General features: G+C 39.3%; 1 protein-coding gene across 10 annotated transcripts in view; it reads right to left on the reverse strand.

Annotated features, from left to right (window-relative positions):
- The window catches only part of LOC122553559 (kinesin-like protein KIF28P), a 102,813-nt gene that overhangs the window by 52,136 nt on the left and 27,911 nt on the right, over positions 1-22,766 (reverse strand). For all 10 annotated transcript variants that reach the window (XM_043697552.1, XM_043697547.1, XM_043697549.1 and 7 more), the window contains 7 exons: positions 21,291-21,358; positions 15,729-15,871; positions 9,055-9,176; positions 8,454-8,544; positions 7,908-7,968; positions 4,378-4,501; positions 2,533-2,680 (listed from right to left, as the gene is read on the reverse strand). In XM_043697552.1, coding sequence (XP_043553487.1) covers positions 2,533-2,680; positions 4,378-4,501; positions 7,908-7,968; positions 8,454-8,544; positions 9,055-9,176; positions 15,729-15,871; positions 21,291-21,358 — 757 coding nt within the window. The remainder of the gene's footprint in view (positions 1-2,532; positions 2,681-4,377; positions 4,502-7,907; positions 7,969-8,453; positions 8,545-9,054; positions 9,177-15,728; positions 15,872-21,290; positions 21,359-22,766) is intronic.

Here is a 22,766-nt window from a genome sequence, read left to right on the forward strand (position 1 = left end):
ACAAGTTATTAAAATATTGTATAAAATCACTTATCGACTTAAAACAATTGTAAACTAAAATTAACAGAGCATTTGCTTGAAATTGGCACAGAGCAAGGCCATTACTATTTATTGGTGATGCATTGGTCAGACTCCTATACTTTACATGGGATTCTGGTTACAATTTTAGGATAGAGCTTGCAGGTATTTTGAAATCAGCTTATTCAGCAACACTATTGTACACCTCTGGAACAGGTAGGACTTGAGTGTGGGCCTCCTGGCTCAGAAGTAGGGGCACTAACACTCTGCAACTTGAATGGAGCTTGCATCATTCACTCTTCAATGAGTTTCGCAAGTGTTACAGCAAATGGTGCTTTAAACAACAATAAGGTTTTTATGACACCAGGAGAGGCAGGGGTTCTGGGCTAATCTGACTCTGGGCTATCAAGAGGCAGTCTCCATTTCCATTGGCACATGGAAACACCGAGCTGTGAACTGGATGTCATAGAATCATACAACATGGAAACAGAGCCTTCGGTCCAACTCGTCCACGTTGACAATGTTCCCAAACTAAATTAGTCCCATTTACCTGCAGTTGGCCTATATTCTCCAAATATTTTTCTATTCATGAACTTATCCAAATGTTAGAAATATCCTTTCTAATTACAATAATACTTCTGTTAATCAAAAACGCTGCTGCCTCTCCTCTCTTGCCTCCCTTTCCATCTTTCCTATGGCATTTAAAACCTAGAACATTAAGCTGCCAGTCCTGTCCTTCCCTCAGCCAAGTTTCTATAATAGCTATGATGTCTTAGTCCCATGTTCCCATATAAGCCCTGGTTCATCAGCCTTACTTGTAAGACCCTTTGCATTGAAATAAATGTGATTAATTCTTCAGAGTTACCTAATTCTCGAACTAGATCTTGACTGCCTTTTCTAATTAACTTGCTCCCTTCTACTTCAGAACCATCCTCATTTGTATATTTTTACAGCTACTTAGGAACTCCCCTGCACCACTTCTTTAATAGTTTAAAGGTTCCCAAAATAGAACTGGCAAATTTCCCTGCCATGATATTAGTCCCTTCCCAGTTCAGGTGATATTTTTAGTAGGTCTTTTCTGTCCCAGAAGAAATCCCAATGATCCAAAAATCTGAATTCTCACGCATTGCCTGTCTTTTCAGCTATTGATTTATCTGCCCTATCTTTTTATTCCTATTGTCATTAGAACGTGGCACAGGGAGTAAACCAGAGATTACTACCTTTGAATTTCTGTTTTTTAACCTTCTACTAACCTCTTATATTCACTCTGCAAAGCCTTAACCCATTTCCTAACTATGTCCTTCCTCCCAATGTGCACCACAACTTCTGGCTTCTCACTCTCCCCTTTGGCAATATGTTTCAATTGTTTTGAGATGTCCTTAGCCCTGGCACCAGGAAGGCAACATATTAACCTAGATTCATGCTCCCAGCTGCAGAATCCCCTGTCTGTCCCCTATAACAATTATCCTGTTAAGTCTTGACAAACCGTGCTTAACATATAGGATTCATTCTTAGTGCCCAAGATCTGACTGCCACTTCTTTTTTCCCTCTGAGAGACCATGCCCTTCAACAGCACCTAAAACGAAATATCTGTTTGAGATACGAATAGCCACAGGAGACTTCTGATCTATCTTTTTAACTTTCCTGGTAGTCACCCATCTGATCCTGCAGTGTAATCACTTCTCCACATCTACTAAACATCACACTCTGCATCTTTTGAAAGCCCTCAGTAATATTAAGTCTAAAGGAAGAAGTTCTTAAAAGCATCTTATACATAAAGAAGTACCCTTCCGTACCCAAAGATTTTAACCTTAAGAATGCAAAAAAAATTTAAAACCTCCTCCTCAAGTCCTCTACCAGTCAGCTTTCAAATCTCCAGATCAACAGAAGAAAAATCTCTAACCAGAGCCATTAACCAAGCACTTGGATGGGCCATTCCCACAAGCTCCTTATGTAAACCAGTTTCTCTTTCATTGTGTATTTTATTTTCACATTTTTTTGATTGTTTGGTCTCACTTTCACGTGAAATCAATGGTCAAACACAAGCATGTGTGCACTTTATAGTTCAGACCTATTGATACATGTGAACAGAAACACCAATTTTGGCACGGAACACTGTTAACAAAGGTAAAATCAACACAGCGGCTTGTAATCTTTTTAGACTTCATCATATCAGAAGTCAGAACCTACTTTCTACTGCAGTAAGGACATGTATCATCATCACACACGGGCATAGTCAGATACCCTCGTTAGATAAGTAACTAAAGACTTCTTGAAGATACTTTTGATTACTTTAAGGAAAATGAGCAGGAAGCAGGGATTTGGTTTTATTTGATTACAATAAAATGAACACATCTGTAGCTTGTAACTAGCTGGTCATTAATTTTTGTTTTGCTTGTCATGATGAAGAACAGGACTGTACAAATATAGCTCCGACTCAGACCTGTCTTCCTAAGCACCATCAATATGTTTATATAGACGGCTAAATATTGTTAGACTCAAAATGAAACATACCTACATTCACCTTTCCAAACCCTTCAATAGATGCCAATTCAGAAGCAAAAAATTCATAGTTGTATTTATGAATTTTATCTCTGTCATTTCGTTCATGTGGGAAACCCACGTACAAGTAGAATGAACAGGATCCAATTATAACTCTGTCCTGCCAAGGCAGAAAACAATTGTTACTGCCATCATTTGCTCTATGTTAGAGGATAGGGCAGGTCTTTATGATCTTTATGAAACAACTTCTGATTTGTTATGCAACTATACATTAAAAATACAAATCAAATACTCTTAATAATTGAAGTTTTAGAATGCTATATTCAGCATTCCTTATGTGTGGGATTAGTTAAAAGGTACTATAAAACAATTCAATAAAGATTGAACATAAATTTTTAGATTGCCTTTCTGATGAATTATTCCACATTCCCTCTTACTTTTGAATTAACCAATCATCATTTGGAATTCTTATAGGTACTGTTAATGCCAATCATCATCATTATAGTGTCATGTAGCCTTGAAGTTACCAAGATTACCGCACACAAGTTGCAGCCAGAGGTTGTTGGTTCACATCCCACTCACACACAAAAATCTAGGCTGAAACCCCAGTGCAGTCATGAGGGCATGCAATACTGTCACAGAAATCATCTTTTAGATGATTTCTTAAATGAAAGGCAATGTCTACTTTCTTGGGCAAATAAAAAAGTTCCTATGGAAATATTTAAAGATGAACAGCTGACTTATCCCTGGCCCTGATTTTCAAGTCTCCTTCAATGTCAGAATGGAGGCAGAGGCTTTATAAAGGGTGGGAGAGATCCAATTCTGGAATTCTCATCTCTCATTCCTGGATTGTGAGTTCATAAGGTGTTCACACTTAAAACCCTGTTGCTGATTCTATCAATGAGTCTTGGAGTTGTATCTGTTCCTGTTGATATGATTGCCAGTTGGCCTTATCATGAATGATTGACTATGCTTCAAGACTCACAAAGGAAATCATTAGCAAGAGCTGTTTACAAAATCACAAGGGAAATGTTTGCTTTGATTCAGAGAAAGCAAATTATACTTTCTTTGATTTTCTTTCAAAGTCTTGATGCTTAAGAAGGAAAAGATGAAATGGTGGCAAGTGAGGGAAAGTTTTTTGTAATTGATGCTGCAAAAGACTGCCTGATTGACACTTGTGAGGTTGTGGAAAAAACACTTTTTTGAAGATTTTTTTGAATGGGTTTTTCATTTAAATTGCCCCTGTTACTATATTGCTCATTGATTCTATACATAGTGAATGAGTCAAAGGTCAGAGAGGATGCAGGGGAACGTGGAAAAGGAAAAGGAAGATTGAGAGGGGGCAAGAGTTCATGAGAGACATAGGGAGAGAGTGAGAGAGAGAGAGAGAGATGGGTTGTGAGGTGGTGTGAGGCTACTTTGCTTTTAGATAGACCACACGGGGTGACTCGGTGGCTCAGTGGTTAGCAATGCTGCCTCGCAGCGCCAGGGACCCACATTCAATTCCAGCTTTGGCAACTGTATGTATGGAGTTTGCACATTCTCCCCATGTCTGCGTTGTTTCTTTGGGTGCTCCGGTTTCCTTCCACAGTCCAAAGATGTGCAGGTTAGATGAACTGGTTGCGCTAAATTGCCCAGTGTTCAGGGATATGTAGGTTAGGTGCATTAGTCATGGGAAATGTAGAGTAATAGAGCAGGTTTGGGTGGGATACCCTTTGGAGGGTCTGTGTGGACTTGTTGGGCCTAATAGCCTGTTTCCACATTGAAAGGTTTCTACGATTTCTATGATGACCATTAGGAGGTAATGTTATATCAGTAAAGTCATACAACGACAACCAGTGGAGATGGAGACCTCACCAAATGCTGTAGCTGATGCTTTGTTAGAACAGGTACTCCATTGATCAAAATCCGAGCCTTGTTTATGGGCTCAAGAACCACTTTATGGTCATGACTAGTAAGCACTGCATGCTTGTCCAGAATCCTAAAAATATAAAGCAAACCCAATTAGAGATCACTTCATTCAAAAGTTCAATCTGACATCTTATATAAAAAATTTCTTTTGGAAGTATGTACATTACCTTTCAAAATTACCATGACCTTTGGTGAATGGGGAAGGAGTAAAATACCAGAAGGTAAGTCATTCTTTGCTGCACTTACACATCCACATGCATTTTATGACAACATAATCTTAACTGAGGTGTAAAAGAAATTTCTAAGTCTATGAATCATGGACATGAAATATTATGGTGACAGAGGTACAACTTGGAGAGCAACAAAATTAATAACCAAATATTGAAAAAAAAATCGCAAATCAAATGCTAAGACAAAGGAGGAACCCCAAAGTGCTGCACAGGAGTACAAATGATAAAAAGAATGGTAAAAAGAGCAGGGACAATTAGGGGCCAAAAAGAAGATTTACACATAGAGGCAGAGGATATGGCTAAAGTCTTAAATACATACTTAGCATCTGTCTTTATCAGTTAAGAAAATGCCACCCAGCCATGGTGAAGAAAAGGAAATGTAGTCATCAGAAAGATTTACAATTGGTAAGATGGAAGTATTGAATAGGCTGTCAGTGCGTAAAATTGACAAATCACTGAGACCACATGGGATGCATCCAAGAATATTGAGAGCAGTAAGAATGGACTGGTCCCAAAGGACAGGAGAATTGCAAACATTATACTCTTGTTCAAAAAATAGTGTAAGATAAGCCGAGCAAATATAGGCTAGTTAATTTAAATATCACAGCAGGAAAATTCTGGCTTCAATAATTTGGAGCAGAATTAATAGACAATGTGGGTTAATTGAGAATTATTCCTAAAGAAAATCATGTTTAACTAATTGGCCAAATTTTTTGAGGAGGTAACAGAATAGGTTTATGAGGGCAGTCGGCTTGATGTAGTATACATGGATTTCCAGAAGACGTTTGCTTCAATGTCACACAACTGACTTGTGAGCAAAGATTCAGCTCATGGAACAAAAAGCACAGCGGCAACATCGATCCAACATTGGCTGAGTGACAGGAAACAAAGAGTAATGGTTAATGGATGTTTTTTTGAGCAGGGTGAAATGCTTTGTGCTAGGGTCAGTTTGGACCCTTGTTTTCCCAAATATAATAGAAATGACCTGGACTTTAATGCACAGGCTCAATTCCAAAAGATGAAACTTGGAATCATTGGAAACTGTGAGGAGCATAATGTAGAGAATCAAAAGGAGACAGAGAGGTTAGTGGAATGGATGGATAGGTGGCGTCAGATGATGTTCAATGCAGAAAACATGAGGTGATGCATTTTGGAAGCAAATAAGTGTGGACAAACTATATTTAAAAAGTGGTACAATTCTTAAAAAGTGAAAGAGCAGAGACCTGAGTACACAGGTGTACATAAGTCATTGAAGTTGACAGTACAGCAATCAACAAAGTATACAATATCATAGGAGAGTTCTCATGATGCAGTGGTAGTGCCCATACCTTTGAGCCAGAAGGTCCCAGTTTTCAGTCCAACCTGTTCCGGAGGTATGTAATAACATCTATGATCAGTTTGATTAGAAAATACCTACAATATCTTAGGTTTTGTTAATAGGGGCACAGAGTACAAGAGCAATTTGTTTAAGACATTATTCAGCTTTAGCTAAGTATTGTGTCCAGTTCTCGGTGCCACACTTTAGGAAGGATGTGAAGGCATTGGAGAGAGTGCAGATAGTGTTTGCAAGAATGATTCCAGAAATGAGAAATTTCACTTATGAAGATATATTAGACAAGTTAGAGCTGCTTTCCTGAGAGAACAAAAGGCTAGCAGGAGATCTAATAAAAGTGTTCAAAGGAACAGAGGTCTGGATAGAGTAGATTGGACAATAACGTTCACACTTATGGACAGATAGAGAATGAGAGAGCACAGATCTACAGTAATCAGAACAGAGGCAACAATGATATGACGAGAAACATTTCACACAGTGAGTTATTAGTGTTGGAATGCTCTGCCACAGATTGTGATGAACGTGAATTCAATCTCAGCAGCCAAAGGCAATTAGATAGTCATTTAAAAGGAAAAACGTGTAAGATAGCAGGGAGAAGGCAGGAGAATGGCTCTAATCAAGATGCTCATTAGGTGAAACGGCTGCACTATAACAGTTCTGTTGCGGTCACTTATTACCTTTTATGATGAGGTTGCTTTGAAAGGCCTCACTTCTGGACAATCAAGAAGAAGATCCTCTGCTCAAACAAATCTGTGTCTTTATATTGTATTTAAAACACAGATTGCAGTCTCAGTAGGCACTGCTGGTCTGTGTGCTTAAGGTGTATGTATACTGGGATTGAGCAGTTTAAAAATTAGAATTCCTGCAGTGTGGAAACAGGCCCTTTGGCCCAACAAGTCCACACCAACCCTCCAAAGGGTAACCCAACCAGACAAATTCCCCTACCTTATATTTGTCTAATGCAGTTAACCTGCATCTAACCTGAATACTGTGGGAAATTTAGCATGGCCAATTCACCAAACCTGCACATCTTTGGATTGTGGGAGGAAACCGGAGCACCCGAAGGAAATCCATGCAGACACGGGGAGAATGTGCAAACTCCACACAGACAGTCACTGAGGCTGGAATCAAACCGGGTCCCTGGCACTGTGAGACAGCAGTGCTAACCACTGAGCCACTGTGCCATCCTTCACTGCTGCTGAAGTTTTAAGAAAGGCCTGCTTTGCCTGATTGGCTTCACCCCTTTCCTCCCCAGGACACACATGATCCACTGACAGTTCAACTCACTGGCATTCCTCGGGTCTGATTAGATTGCTTACTTACAGTGTGGAAACAGGCCCTTCGACCCAACAAGTCCACACTGACCCTCTGAAGAGTAGCCCACCCAGAACCATTCCCCTACATTTACCCCTTTACCAAACACTAGGGGCAATTTAGCATGGCCAATTCACCTAACCTGCACATCTTTGGACTGTGGGAGGAAACCCACACAGACACAGGGAGAATGTGCAGGGAGAATGTTGCCTGAGGCAGGAATTGAACCCAGGTCTCTGGCGCTGTGAGGCAGCAGTGCTAACCACTGTGCCAGCATCACTGTGCCCCTGATATAGGAGAGAAACATCGGGAACCTGTTAGGCGAAAGTGAGGACTGCAGATGCTGGAGATCAGAGTCTAGATTAGAGTGGTGCTGGAAAAGCACAGCAGGGCAGGCAGCATCCTAATCTACAGCTTGTCAGTCAGATTCAAAATGGTAGCTGCCCCTTCACCAGCAAAATGAATAGCTGACCAATGTGCTCAACAAGTTAAAATTTAAATGCCTGTCTTTCAATAGACTATTAAACTGGTTAAACTTTAGCTTTTCTTGTTGCATTTGATAACAATGGAAGGTAACTTAATCCCTAGGTTTCACTTACCCCAGTCCTTTCAAAACAATGTCCTGCTGTAAACCAGCTGTTCGCCCAATTGTAGTAATGCCTGCAATATTAAAATCAGTTCTTGGCTTCATAACTCAGCAGTTTGCAATTATAGAACACTGGCTCATTCTAGATACCTACTTGGCACACAGCAAGAAGTCAGCTTATTCAATTGTAAATGAGAGTCAGGATTTTAGTAAGTGCTCTCAGCCACAGGGAATGCATGCAATAATCTCCCTGAGATATATAAAAAGAAACTCCCTGAATACTAAGTACAGTACTGTATAAGGTTGAAGCAAATATAACTCTGTTATCTTTATTTTGTCTCTTCCATACATGAATCAATTCTGAATGTTTCAAAACGGCATTAAATACTACAGCAGTCAAATAAAACAGAATGGGTCCTTGTGCATTGTAACAAGCTTGATTTTCTGCCACAGCAGCAATGCACTACAAATGCATAAGATGATTAAACAGCTTGAAAACTGATCACCACTTGCACCATTAGTCATGCAAATTGGAGATGTTCTTAAAGTGTTCACCCACCATGATGAATAAAGTGTTTAACTGCCCCAGACAATTGGGGATCCTCATTAACATTTAGGAAATAGGGAAGTTCTGCCATCATTTGCTCTTCCTGAAATTAAAAATAATTGGTTACAGTTCTATTCTCTGTGTTTTTTGAATTAAAAATCAAATTGCAATGCCATTTAAATAGAAGATTCATTCGAAATCAATATTCACTGTGTAAAGCAATTTAAATTATTCACACTTAATGGTTTTAATTGCAGTTCTTGAGTTTGGATTTTCACAACATTAATGTATGATCCTGCAGTATGGGCTCTTTTGACAACAGATTTGACATTTATTTGATTTTTCTTCTATATCAAACAAATACATTTAAACAGAACTATTCTGTTTCACTTTACCAGTTTGAAACTCTTATGCATGTGCTTTTTTGAAAATAATATCTAAGTAAAACATTGAAATGTGAAATGAGCTTTGAAACTCCTCAAAAAAAAAACACAACACTAAAACTATTGACTTTGGAACTTTAAATGTAATCTGGCTACAGCAAATTGCCCAATACATTTTCTTAAACTATTTATACAGTATCTAGTAAAACATTATGGACACAAATAATTACCTTTATAATACAGCTATATTGCTGCTCCCATTCCCTCCTTGCTTCTTCAAGTTTCTGCTGCCATGATTTCTGCATATCTTTCAATTGTCGTTCATTGTCAACAATTAATTTTTTGAGCACCTCTATATTGAATGATAATGTTATTTTTCCAATAAATATCCCATATTGAGATCATCATAACCAGGACATCACATTTCATAAACATTTCATAAACATGGCATCAAATCTGTAAAGAATTTATGTTATTAAATTAACATTTAGAAGATAAATCAAGGCAGTAAATCAAACAATTTGATTTCAGAATTCGATTTGATATCCAAAAATGATCATTTAGTGAATTTAAGAAAGTAAAAATCCAGATGGCATTAATCCTAGTAATACAGAAGAATTGTGATGCTTATGTGACTAGTTTACGAAGTGGAAAACTGCATTACTGCAGTAGAAAGTATTTTTTCCCCCCAATTGTAATACAATTGAAAACACTCCTGACCAACAGTTAACTTCAAATTGATCACAGCACTCAATGGATGGAGCCAAATTTGAAAATCACCTCTTGTGCCCTGGAGGCTAAATTCTTTTTCTTTAATACTATATTTTCTTGCTTATTGTTTTTTGGACTTTGCTGTATTGATAATATGACCGCTGTTGATCACTTGTTGGCAGTTGATCACAATTTCGAGGAAGTTCTGGTCTACTGTAACAAAGGGACAAGTGCTTACATGGCGGCACCGTGGCTCATTGGTTAAGCACTGCTGCCTCACAGCACCAGGGTCCCAGGTGTCTTGGGCAACTGTCTGTGTTCAGTTTGCACATTCTTACTGTGTCTGTGTGGATTTCCTCTGGGTGCTCTGGTTTCCTCCCACAGCCCAAAAATGTGCAGGTTAGGTGAATTGCCCATAGTGTTAGGTGTATTAGTCAAAGGGGAAATGGGTCTGGGTGGGTTACTATGTGCAGACTGGTTGGGCAGAAGGGCCTGTTTCCACACTGTAGGTGATCTAAACTAAATTCCTGGAATATCACACACCTTGCATTGCATAACCATTCCAATCAAACCAACATTTAGGAATTGCACATGGCTTGCTGCACTAGCTATTCTGAACCAAGATAGAGCAATTGAAACTCCTTATATCTAAGATAATGTTAACATACCCACTGTAATTTGAGACAATAGACAATGGGTTTTGACAAGATGCATCAAAGCTATTCATTAACTATAGTGACTGACAAGGCACAAGTCAGACCCCAGCTAGAAGACTGTTTTTGGCCTCTGATCCAAGGAAAGCTTTACTCCCATTGGAGGCAGTTCAGAGGAGGTTTATTAGGGCTGATATCTAGAATGGAGAGACTGTCTCATGAGGGGAGGTTGAGTAAATCGGGCCTCCACTCATTGGAATGTAGACAAATATAAAAGAATATGAGTCAACTTTATTAAGGATACAAGATTCTTAGAGGACTTGGCAGGGTAGATGTGGAGAGGTTGTTTCCTCTCATCGGACTGGAAGTAGAAGGCTTCACAGAATAAGCGGTTGTACATTTAAGACAGAAGTGAAAAGGAATTTCTGGGATTCTTTACCACAGAAGGCTGTTGAGGCTGGGTCTTTAAGTATATTCAAGGCTGTGCTACATAGATTTTTTTAGTCAATAAGGGAATCAATTATTATTGGGAAATAGCAGGAAAGTGGAGTTGAGGATGATTAGTTGAGGATGATTAGTTGAGGATGATGATCTCATTAAATGGTGGAGCTGACTCGTGTTGAATGGCCGACTCCTGCTTCTATGTCTCATGGTGTCATGGACTTAACTGGGAGTTTGAGTCATTTCACTGAAATGTTTGGACTACTTTAAACAGCTTTAAATGTACATATTTTATTTGTTCCCTTAATCTGCATTTTAAATCAGTACAATCACAAAGAAAGAGCTTCAAGTTTAGCTGTCGTCTATTGTTCATCTTGACTTCTTCTCCCAGAAGAATCCTGCATTTTACTTTAAAGTGATCTAATTTACCAATTTACAAGATTTTTTTTTTGCATCCACTGCAAGTTCCTATGAAAAGGAATTCTACCAGAATAGCCAACTGCAAGAACTCACTGGAGATTGACTTACAAGGCTATAACTCACATGAATTAATGCTGCTTATTTTTTAACTGATGCATAATTGTAATGTCTTTCAATTCTTTATTTTTCTTCCCTATCTGCATTCGTGCATGAGTGCTATGAACAATGCCCCTGGGGTTTTAATGTATTAATGCAATCTGGTTTGATTTAACACTAAGGAATTTGCTTTGGGTCATTTTAAATTGGACTTCGCAACAGGATTTGGGAAATTATACACCTGCTTATTTTAAAAGGGAAAAGAAGTAAAATAAAAATTAAGAACCAGTTATGTTATGGACAGGAGAGGAGAAAAGTAAAAGAAATCCCTTTTCTCTCTTGCATATGAAAGAAATCGAGACCTAACTTCAGAGATAAATCCATTAAAATGAGCCAGATATGGCCAAAATGCACAAACATCTGATCAGCGTTCAAATTAAGACAATGATTCTGAATCCGATACTGAAAGAACCAATTGGAAGTCTGGTAAGGGAGATTTCCATGGGTGAAATTATTTTACTGCAAGTAAATGTAACTGCAGCAAATTCTCTTAATGTGACTTTAATGTGGTGTGATAATTTATGCAAAAAGATGGCTGAAGATCGCACATCATTGGTATCTCTCAGTAAAAGACCTTTGGAAGTTGTAACTAGGTAAATACTTGTGAAAGTACCTGGTGAGGCAAAAAGTCCTGAGTTACTTTGGAAGTTCTTGAGCAATTGGACCCTAGTCTAAATCTAGAACAGACAGAGGGATCAGAACTAAAAGCTAATTGGATTGCTTTACCCAGAACTCCACCCTAATTTAGAAAATGGCTCATGATGCTGGAAAGGAGAAAACTGTGGCAAGAGTTTCAGGGAAGAGAGAGAGTTTCAGGGAAGAGAGAGAGTTTCAGAAGAAAGAAAGAGAAGCTCAGAGAAAGAGAATGAATGAGAACATGCTTTTCAGAAAAAAAAACGGCTTGAGATGAAATTAGAAACCCAAGAAAAGATTAACCAAGATAGAGAGAACTGGCTGCTTCAAGGGAAATGGTTTGGGAACATTTCTAGCACTGTGCCTCAAGAATTCAAAACAGTCCAAAAAACAATCTGAAAAAAAAACAGAAGGCAACCAGAAATGGCTGTTTAACTTCCCATAGCTGAAGAGGTCCTGAACATAGAAAAAAGGACACCATGTTAAGAAGCAGAATTCAAAGGTCATAATCTCTGAATCATTGTCTGAGTCATGTGCAAATTGGCATAGTGCAAATCAGATTAGAGCGATGAACTCATGGCTCAAAGATTGCTGTGACAGAAGTGGATTCTGGTTTGTAGCACGGTGGCACTAGAACTGGGCAATGTGGGATCTGTACCGATGAGACAATCCACCTGAACTGGTGGGCTAGTGTTCTTGCTGATCCCATAACTAGGGAAGTAGAAAGGACTTTAAATTAAATAGTGGTGGTAAGGGATCAAATTGGCGGCACGGTGGCTCAGTGGTTAGTACTGCTGCTTCACAGCACCAGGGACCCGGGTTTGATTCCAGCCTCGGGCGACTGTCCGTGTGGAGTTTGCACATTGACATCATGTCTGTGTGGGTTTCCTCCGGGTGCTCCAGGTTCCTCCCACAGTCCAAAAGATGTGCAAGTCAGGTGAATTGGCCATGCTAAATTGCCCATAGTGTTAGCTGCATTAGTCGGGGGGTAAATGTAGGGAAATGAGTCCGGGTGAGTTACTCATTGGAGGATTGGTGTGGATTTGTTGGCCTGAAGGGCCTGTTTCCACACTGTAGAATCTCAATTAGTAAATCAAGGCTAATGAGAACTTTGCTAATACAGGAAATTATAAACAGCCCATGAAAGGAAGATAGAGAGAGAAAGAGTACAAGTTTAAGAGTCAACCAACATATAAAACTGGAATTTACAAAGCATTTACATAGCATTACAAAACTGGATGAACTTAGAGAACAAAAAGAAATGGATAAGAATTATCTGGTAGCTGTTACAGACAAATGGCTGGAGGATGACATGGACTAGGACCTGAATCTTGAACTATAGAAGACATTTAGGAATGATAGGAAGTGAGGAAAAGGTGGAGGGGCAGCTCTGTTCATTAATGATAGTATTATCTCTAGAGAAGTGAGTTAAACCTTTGGAGCTGTGAGCTGTCAAGTATCTGGATCCAGATGGATTTCATCCTGGAATCTTAAAAGAAATGGCTTGTGAGATACTTGATGCATTTCCAAAGGAAAAATCCTAGTAAATAGTAATACTTTCAAATGAATATACTGGTTGTACTGGAGCTCTATTTTGATAAATACAAGATAAGTTGGATAGGATTTGAAAAGGTGGCAGAAATGTCATTGAAATAAAAGTCTGTGGCTCATAACTATTGTCTTCAATAATATGGTGTCTTTAGGGTTTCCAACTTCAGCAGGACATATTTCAGGAGGTGTCATCACATGATTTCCTGTCATTAACTCTCCCTTCCCCAGACTCTTGTCATCAGTTGCCCACAATGTTCATCATCACAGAGATCTGCCTTCCCGAGTCTTTGCAAGATGTCCTGCTTTAACGTTTGAAAATCTGGTCACCTATCTGGCAGAGATTAGATTAGATTACTTACAGCGTGGAAACAGGCCCTTCAGCCCAACAAGTCCACACCGACCTGCCGAAGCACAACCCACCCAGATCCATTCCCCTACATTTACCCCTTCACCTAACACTACGGGCAATTTAGCATGGCTAATTCACCTAACCTGCATGTTTTTGGGCTGTGGGAGGAAACCGGAGCACCCCAACGCAGACACGGGGAGAATGTGCAAACTCCACACAGTCAGCTGCCTGAGGCAAGAATTGAACCTGGGTCTCTAGTGCTGTGATGCAGCAGTGCTAACCACTGTGGCACCGTGCCGCCCACTCCTAAACTCACTTTCAGCTGTGCAGAGTAAAGAAAGTGTGTTAGCTGGAGTGATTACCTTTCAAACAAACAGTAATGTGGACCATCTGAGTCCCTTCTAGTGTGCTGTCACCGTAAATCTGTCAGAATAGACATAATCTTGGCTGGAATGCACTTCCTCCAGAAAATCCAAGTTTGAGCACGCTGGGTGGTACAGTTGCATAAATATTGGGGGTGGATTGATCTAAATCTTCTGACATTCAAAGAAAACCTGTGGCAAGATTATCCCTTTTGAATATTAAATGTCTTCAACATGTCCTGGCCCTGCTGAAGACCCAGTGTCAATTTCATTGCTGCAGATTAAAAGCATCACTGGGGTTAAATCACATTATCAGACCTTGACTTTTAAATCCCACAAGTTATTCAAATCATGCCTATTAGATTAGCACAGGCCTCGTGTAGAGTGCCAAGCTGCCTATATTTTAGCACCCTGTCTCATTTTCATGGGCCTTAGCTTTTGCATATAAAATGGAGGAGCAGCACTTTACAGACTCAGTCCATCTGTTTTGCCATTACTCTTATTTGCCATTTGGCTCTGAGTTTTATGCTGAAGGCTTGGTGGCTATTTCCCATCCTTCACTGTACCACCTTGTTGTGCCTTGAACATTTTAGTCTCATTTCTACACCATCTGCCTTGCATTCAGCATATGTTACATGCAGTCAAGTATATTGATATATACAATACCTGTTTGCATTCTCATGGAAATGCCTAGATGCAAAAGAACCAACAAAATGTATCATATTATCTGCAATGTAGAACTGCAAGGAGAATAGTTCTTAATATAATGTTACCTAACCTGTTTCAATATTGAATCTGCCGATAGTAGTGCAGCCTTCAAGTTGACTATTTAATATGACTTGAAATATGTTAAAAGATCTTATTTGTCTTGGTCTAGTGCTAGGTAAATAGGAAGATGGGTCATCAATACTAGTCTTGGCTCAATGGTGGAACGTTAGCTTTGTCAGCAGAGTTGGCCTGTTCAATGTTACATACCAGCACTAAAACAATAAATTATTTCATTTCTTGTGGTCTTGGCATACTCAAATTCACAGCCTCATTTCCCAATCTTAAGTCTGTGATTATACTCAAAAATCCTTCATTTTTAGGATATTCTGTGGTTGTCAATGGTGCTATTTAAATGAAACTTCTTTCTTTAATAATGCCTCATCTACCTTCATCGAAAAGAAATGATAAAGCAAAATATTTCTAAATTTAATCAAATAGATAATGAATGCTCTCTCAAGGGTACAACAATTAAGCAAGTATAATATGATAATATGCGAGCATCATTCAAGTGATAATATGCCCGAACAATCATAGTTACTTATTTCTAATCTGAATTCTGAATGCTCACTATGTATTAGTTTGTATTCTTGTCAAAAATTGAGTATCATACTGAGATGACAAAAAAAAGACAGCAATCAAGTACAGCAAAACAAAGGCAGTATTAAATCATCTCAATGGCTACAATCCTTTTAAAAAAATCTTAACAGCACAATAGCATAAATATATTTGCTTATTTACTGTTACCATGTTGCTGGGATATCTAGGATAACCCACTGATCCCATAATACTGGACCTTTAATAATTTCTCAAACACCTCCATGGTAGTGTTCAACCAGTGTACAGTAAAATAATAAACCTACCTTGCTCATCAATATGAACATCTCCAGCTTTCTCCAGGTCAGCGATTCTTGCTCGGAGCCCAGTATTATCCTCTTTCAGATCCATGAGAAGCTGCTCAGTTAGGCTTTCATTAATGACTGCTCTGTTCTGTACATTCTTAGCTCTTTAAAGACAAGAAATGTGCAGATGATGTGTGTGCAGTTGGCTATAGGTTTATATTATTATAATACATAACTGTACTGCACTTTGTCACATCACATTATTTTAAAATCTCTGAGGTATCTTTATTCAGCAGGTAGTATTATTACATGAGAGATGGACATCGGAAGTAGATGAAGTGGTTTTGTCTCATTTCTATAGGATCTCAATGCAGCTAAAGATGTGTCTTTATAGATAAAAAGCACAGATCTTTGCGTTTTTAATATGTCATGGCATTTAATAAAAAAGTCAAATATATTTCAGTGCTTCATTATATACATACTTTCATCCAGTGCTTGATAGCCCTATTCTCCTGAACAAGGCACAAAAGTGCAGGCTGCAGCTTGGATGTTTGTGTAGAAATCTAGACCTTGTTATGTCCAATGCATAATGTATGTATTAGTGAGACAAAATTTCCATATGGGAAAAATAAACAGGATTCTTATCATAGCACAATTGGACATTATCCTATCTCTGCTTACTATTTTAGAGTGGCTGTCAGCACAAGTACTGGGGAAATTCTGCCATAAAATCATTAGGCTAATGAAGCAATCAGTGCACATATCATAGCATTATAGAATCCCTGCTGGGACAGAAAGAGGCCATTTGGTCCATTGAGTCTGCATGGACCCTCCAAATGGCATCCAAACCCAAACCCATACTCTATCCCTGCAACCCTGCATTTACCTTGACTAATCCACCTAGCCTACACAATGTTGGTCCAGATATTCCGGTTCGGACAATCAGAGACAAGGCATCTGAGAGATACAAGTTGAAATCCAAGAGAGTTCCGATGCATTATCCAACATGAATTGTCCAGGAACTTTGAATTTCCAACTTGGAACTTTCCCTGATCCCTGGGACCATCCAAAAATGTCTCCAACTTTGGGTTAAAGTTGGAGATTTCATACATGGGCTGAGGAGTGGCAGATGGAGTTTAATTTGGATAAATGGGAGGAATTGCATTTTGGTAATACAAACAAGGTTAGAACTTTATACAATTAATGGTAGGACTGTGTTGTAGAACAGAGACACCTAGGGGTTCAGGTACATAATTCATTGAAATTTGTGTCACAGGTAAACAAGGTGGTTAAGGAGGCATTTAGCATGCTGGCCTTCATTGCTCAGACCTTTGAATATAGGAATTGGGATGTCATGTTGAGGTTGTATTGGATGTTGGTGAGGCTTTTCTAGAGGACTTTATTTTATTCACTGAGTATTGCTGGCTGGCCAGCATTTATTTCCCATCCCTAGTTGCCTTTGAACTCAATGGCCTGCTGGGCCATTTCAAAGGGTAGTTGGTAGTCATCCACATTGCTATGAGTCTGGAATCACATGTAGGCCAGACCAGGAGAGGATAGCAGTTTCCTTCCCTGCAGGACATTTGTGAACCAGATAGCTTTTTTCAACAATCGGCAATGTTTTCATGGTCATCAGTAGATTCTTAATTCCAGATTATTAACAAATTCAAATAACAGTGTGCAGTTCTGGTCGCCCTGTTAAAGGAAGGATATTATTAAACTGGAGAGGGTTCAGAAAAGATTTACCAGGATATTGCTGGGAATAGAAGGCTTAACTTATAAAACCTGGAAAGGCTGGGACTTTTTCACTGGAGTTTAGGAGGTTTATTGAGATTTATAAAATCATGAGGTGATAGGTGAATGACAGGGGTCTTTTCCCTAATGTGGGGGAGTTCAAAACCAGGGGGCCTATTTTTAAGATAAAAGAGTTAAAAAGGACATGACATGCAACTTTTTCACAGGGAGAATGGTTCATGAGTGGAATGAACTGCCAGAGAAAGTGGTAAATGCAGCTACAATGTGTTTAAGAGACATTTGGAAAAATATGGACCAAACACAGGTAGGTGCGATTAATTTAGTTTGGGAACATGTTTGGCATGGACTGGTTGGACCTAACTGTCTGTTTCTGGGCTGTATGACTCTGAATCTATGATCCTATTTTTTACCTGTATAGCTACCCCGGAAATGTAGAACAGATTAAAACCATGACTAACAGCTGTGTAACAAAACAACTGACTCCTTTAACTCCTCCAAGACCCCTTGACAACTTTACCCTGACCCCTTGACTCCTAGATCCAGCCTGACTAGACCGCACTACATCGTTTCCTTCTGACTTCCTCATTCTCAATACTGGAAACTAATATCTAAGAAAAAAATATTGAATCTGGCCTACTAGTATGTGAGAAGAGAAACGATTTCAATGTAGATCATAAATTAAAACTGGAAATTTGAATAAGTAAACTGTCTGACAAGACCAAGTAAAGGCAATGGGAAAAGATGAAATGGGGAATCATGAATCAGGAATAGTAATTCACACCGTAAAGCAGCTAAGCATGTTTTGTCTAATAATGAGATAAATACAAACCTTTACATCCCAGAGTGTTGTCATAAAAATAATGCAATAATGTATACAGTATGGCTGGCAATCTGCCAACACAAGACTTTTATGAATACAATTGTACACAAGAATCTACCAAACTATAAAGACAGAGACAACAAGTGTGTCCCAACATAGTGTAAGTTAAATGTTCATTCATTCTTTTCTACTCTATACTCACACAAACTCATGGGAGGAACAAAATCATAGAAAACCCTAAAGTCGCTTTAGGAAAGAAATGTGTCAAGTTTCTTTCAGATCCAGTTCTGACCAAACAAGCCCTGAGTAACAAAATAGCAATATTACTTTGTTTTCTGAAGAAAGTGTCACTAAAAACCTTAATTCTATTTTCCATTCAAAGATACTGCTAGACCTGCTAAGTTTCTTCAGTACTTTATTTTATTAATGGCATACTAACTTTGCACTTCTAAGAACTCACCAGCTCCTGTAATGGTAACATCTGTGCACCTAAGGTAGAATGCTGCTGCCAATCCTTCTTCCAGGGCGCATCTAAGATTTCTAGCATTTTGTGCAGAAGGATGAGCAATTGCAGTGCTTGTCTTCAAGAAGAAGATAAGGAATGTTCCATAGTACTATATACCTGTACAGACTATATTATACTGATGAAAACATGAGGAGCAGAAGACATGACTCTCTCCCATTACAACTTTTCTGAACACCTCAAGACTTTTCAAGACTCCTCAAGATTGCTCAACACTGACAAGTGGCTGTGTTACATATCAGAATCTATGAAGTTTCAGCTGGGCTCCTAGGTTAAGTATTTCAGATCCATTATCGAAGATAATGCTCCTTTACCAAAATGTTTGCAGTAAATCTACCCTCCCTAAATGTAGCAATCTATTCCTGAGGTTGATGACTGTCTTTAAAATGTAAGATTCCTAACAGCTAAACTATTTCCTTTACCCTATCTTCCTCCCTGAATTATCCTGTTTAAATGTGGGTGGTTTGATCTTTTCATTATTTCATTACCTCTACAATTTCTCCCAGTAATTTATGTTTTCCTAATGTTAAATAGCCCTTGCCCACAAAACTTAGAGTCATAGAGTCACAGAGATGTACAGCATGGAAACAGACCCTTTGGTCCAACCCGTCCATGTCGACCAGATATCCCGACCCAATCTATTCCCACCTGCCAACACCCGGCCCGTATCCCTCCAAACCCTTCCTATTCATATACCCATCCAAATGCCTCTTAAATGTTGCAATTGTACCAGCCTCGACCACTTCCTCTGGCAGCTCATTCCTTACACGTACCACCCTCTATGTGAAAAAGATGCCCCTTAGGTGTCTTTTATATCTTTCCCCTCTCACCCTAAACCTATGCCCTCTCGTTCTGGACTACCCAAACCCAGGGATAAGACTTTGTCTATTTACCCTATCCATGCTGCTCATAATCTTGTAAACCTCTATAAGGTCACCCCTCAGCCTCCGACGCTCCAGAGAACACAGCCCCAGTCCAAACCCTTCCTATTCATATACCCATCCAAATGCCTCTTAAATGTTGCAATTGTACCAGCCTTGACCACTTCCTCTGGCAGCTCATTCCATACAGGTACCACCCTCTATGTGAAAAAGATGCCCCTTAGGTGTCTTTTATATCTTTCCCCTCTCACCCTAAACCTATGCCCTCGAGTTCTGGACTACCCAACCCCAGGGATAAGACTTTGTCTATTTACCCTATCTATGCCCCTCATAATCTTGTAAACCTCTATAAGGTCACCCCTCAGCCTCCGACGCTCCAGAGAACACAGCCCCAGCCTGTTCAACCTCTACCGATAGCTCAAATCCTCCAACCTTGGCAACATCTTTGTAAATCTTTTCTGAACCTTTTTAAGTTTCACAACATCTTTCCAATAGGAAGGAGACCAGAATTCCACGCAATATTCCCACAGTGGCCTAACCAATGTCCTGTACAGCCGTAACATGACCTCCCAACTTCTGTATTCAATACTCTTACCTGATAACTAAAGACCCTTGATTAGGTGTGAGGTCAAAATACTGTCATCCTGATTGATTTGTGATTGGGAGTTCAATTTTCCAGATGGAAGAGATGACCATAATTATCTCTGCGAACAGTTTGTGATTTGTAATGGTAGCCTATGAATGGCTGCTGTCTGACTCTAGTGAGCTCTGCAAGCTCTTTTATTCACTCTGCTGTCTATAATGCTGTTCTGTCTAAGTATAACACCCACTAATGTAGTTGATTTCATCCCAGTCACTTGCATAAGACAGCTAATGTCTCTCCTGCTCCTCAGATGCTGCCTGTGCTTTTCCAGGACCATAAGTTTTGGCGGCTAATGTCTCTAGTACATTGTGATTTTTTTTAATCATCATTTCATTATCATATCTATTCTCATTATACCATGCAAATATTTTCCACACCTGTCAGATTTCCCACCATATGAAGGGCCATGGTTATAGATGAGGCTTAACATTCACTTCGCTTAGAATGTGGATTGCATATTTCATTTCATATTCTGTTGTCCTGGCAATGCATCTTGAGACCCTATTTCTTTTCAGACCTGCCTCCCCAACTTGTTATGGATTTCTAACTAATCAAGTTATGGAACCCCCAGTCCGTTCTCCATTTAACTTTTCTGTTTAGAGCCTCTCCACCCAAATGCATTATGCCAATCTACGAATCTTAACGGCTATTCATCTGACAGAGGCCTGTTCTCTCACCTTATCAGTTACAATCTATCCTTTCGTGTTTTTTTTCCACTAATGTAATCACTTCACTTGCATATTTGTACAAGTTTTCCTCTATGCCTTCATCCAAATCACTGATAAAAATAATAAAAAGCAATTTGTGTGATACTTGTAATAGTGACTAGGCCACAGAGACTTCACCATCTGTCTACACTGAAGAACAGATTGTAAGGATCAAAATGCTACACATTTCATTCAATATGGTTTTGTTACTGATTTTGAGAGAAAACGTATAAATAAATTATGGTGTACTTTACCTTTCTGCAAATCGTAATGTTGACATGGTCTCATCATAATAGATGTCTGCTGGACTAATCATTGTAACCTGGAAATAGTTCTTACAGTTAATGATCAGTATGCTACAGTAAATGCAGTAATCATTATGAATTAGACGCCACACCTTTCACTGCCATTTAGTCATTTCAAAATTTGAAGAAGGGATGCCCATAAAGATTTGTTCAACCATGCCTGCTTTTCACATGGATTAAAAACAGAATCTCTTACTTTAAAAATTAGAAGGGCCTCATGTGGAAGTTAATGTAATTTAAAGTTCTATTCTAAATATATGTACTGTACATAGGCCAAGGAATGGCATAATGGAATTTCATTTAGATAAATGTTAGGTGTTAGAGCCATAGAGTCATACAATCCTACAGCATGGAGACAGGCCCTTTGGTCCAAACTGGTCCATGCCGACCAAAATGTCCGTCAATGCTAACCCCATTTCCCTGCATTTGACCCATATCCTTCTCATCCTTTCCTATCCATGTACTTGTCCAAATGCCTTTTAACTGTTGTTAATGTACCCGCTTCAACCACTGCTGCTAGCAGCTTATTCCACATGCATACCACCCTCTGTGTGAAAAAGCCACCCCTCGGGTTCCCTTTTATTCTTTCCCCTCTAACCTGAAATTGATGCCCTCCAGTTCTTGATTCCCTAAACCTGGGAAAAAGCTGTTGTATTTTGATAATACAAACCAGGACAGGAGCTACACTATTACCACAGTAGGGCCTTGGGGAGTGTTGTTGAACATCTAGAGGTTCAGGCACATAGCTCCATGAAAGTGGTGATGCAGGTAGACTGGGTGGTGAAGAAGGAATTCGACATGTTTGCCTTCATTGGTCAGAATGTTGAGTTGGGACGTCATGTTATGTCTGTACAAGATATTGGTAAGGCAACATTTGGAGTACTCAAACAATTCTGGTTGCCCTGCTATAGGAAGGATGTTAGTAAACTGGAAAGGGTGCAAAAAAGATTCACGTGGATGTTACTGAGACTGGAGGGTTTGCATTATAAGGATAGACCAGATAGGCTGGGACTTTTTTCCCTGGAGTGTAGGAGGCTGAGGAGTGACCTTATGAAATAATGAGAGGCATAGATAAGGTGAAGAGCCAAGGTCTTTTCCTCAGGCTGAGGAGTCCAGAACTAGAGGGCATACGTTTAAGGGGAGAGGGGAAAGATTTAAAAGGGACCTGAGGGACAATTTTATTCACACAGAGGGTGATGTGTGTATGGAATACAGTGCCAGAGGAAGTGGTAGAGATGAGTACAATTACAACAATTAAAGGACATTTGGACAGTACATGGATAGCAAAGGTTTCGAGGGATATGGGTGAAACACAGGTAAATGGGGCTAGCTCAGTTTAGGAGAGCTGGTCAAGGAATTGGATGGAAGGGCCTGTTTCTGGGCTTTATGACTCTATGACTCAAAAGGAAAAGGAAAATGGGGGTC

The sequence above is a fragment of the Chiloscyllium plagiosum genome, chromosome 10 (assembly GCF_004010195.1).
Source record: "Chiloscyllium plagiosum isolate BGI_BamShark_2017 chromosome 10, ASM401019v2, whole genome shotgun sequence".
In the NCBI taxonomy this organism is placed as follows: Eukaryota; Metazoa; Chordata; class Chondrichthyes; order Orectolobiformes; family Hemiscylliidae; genus Chiloscyllium; species Chiloscyllium plagiosum.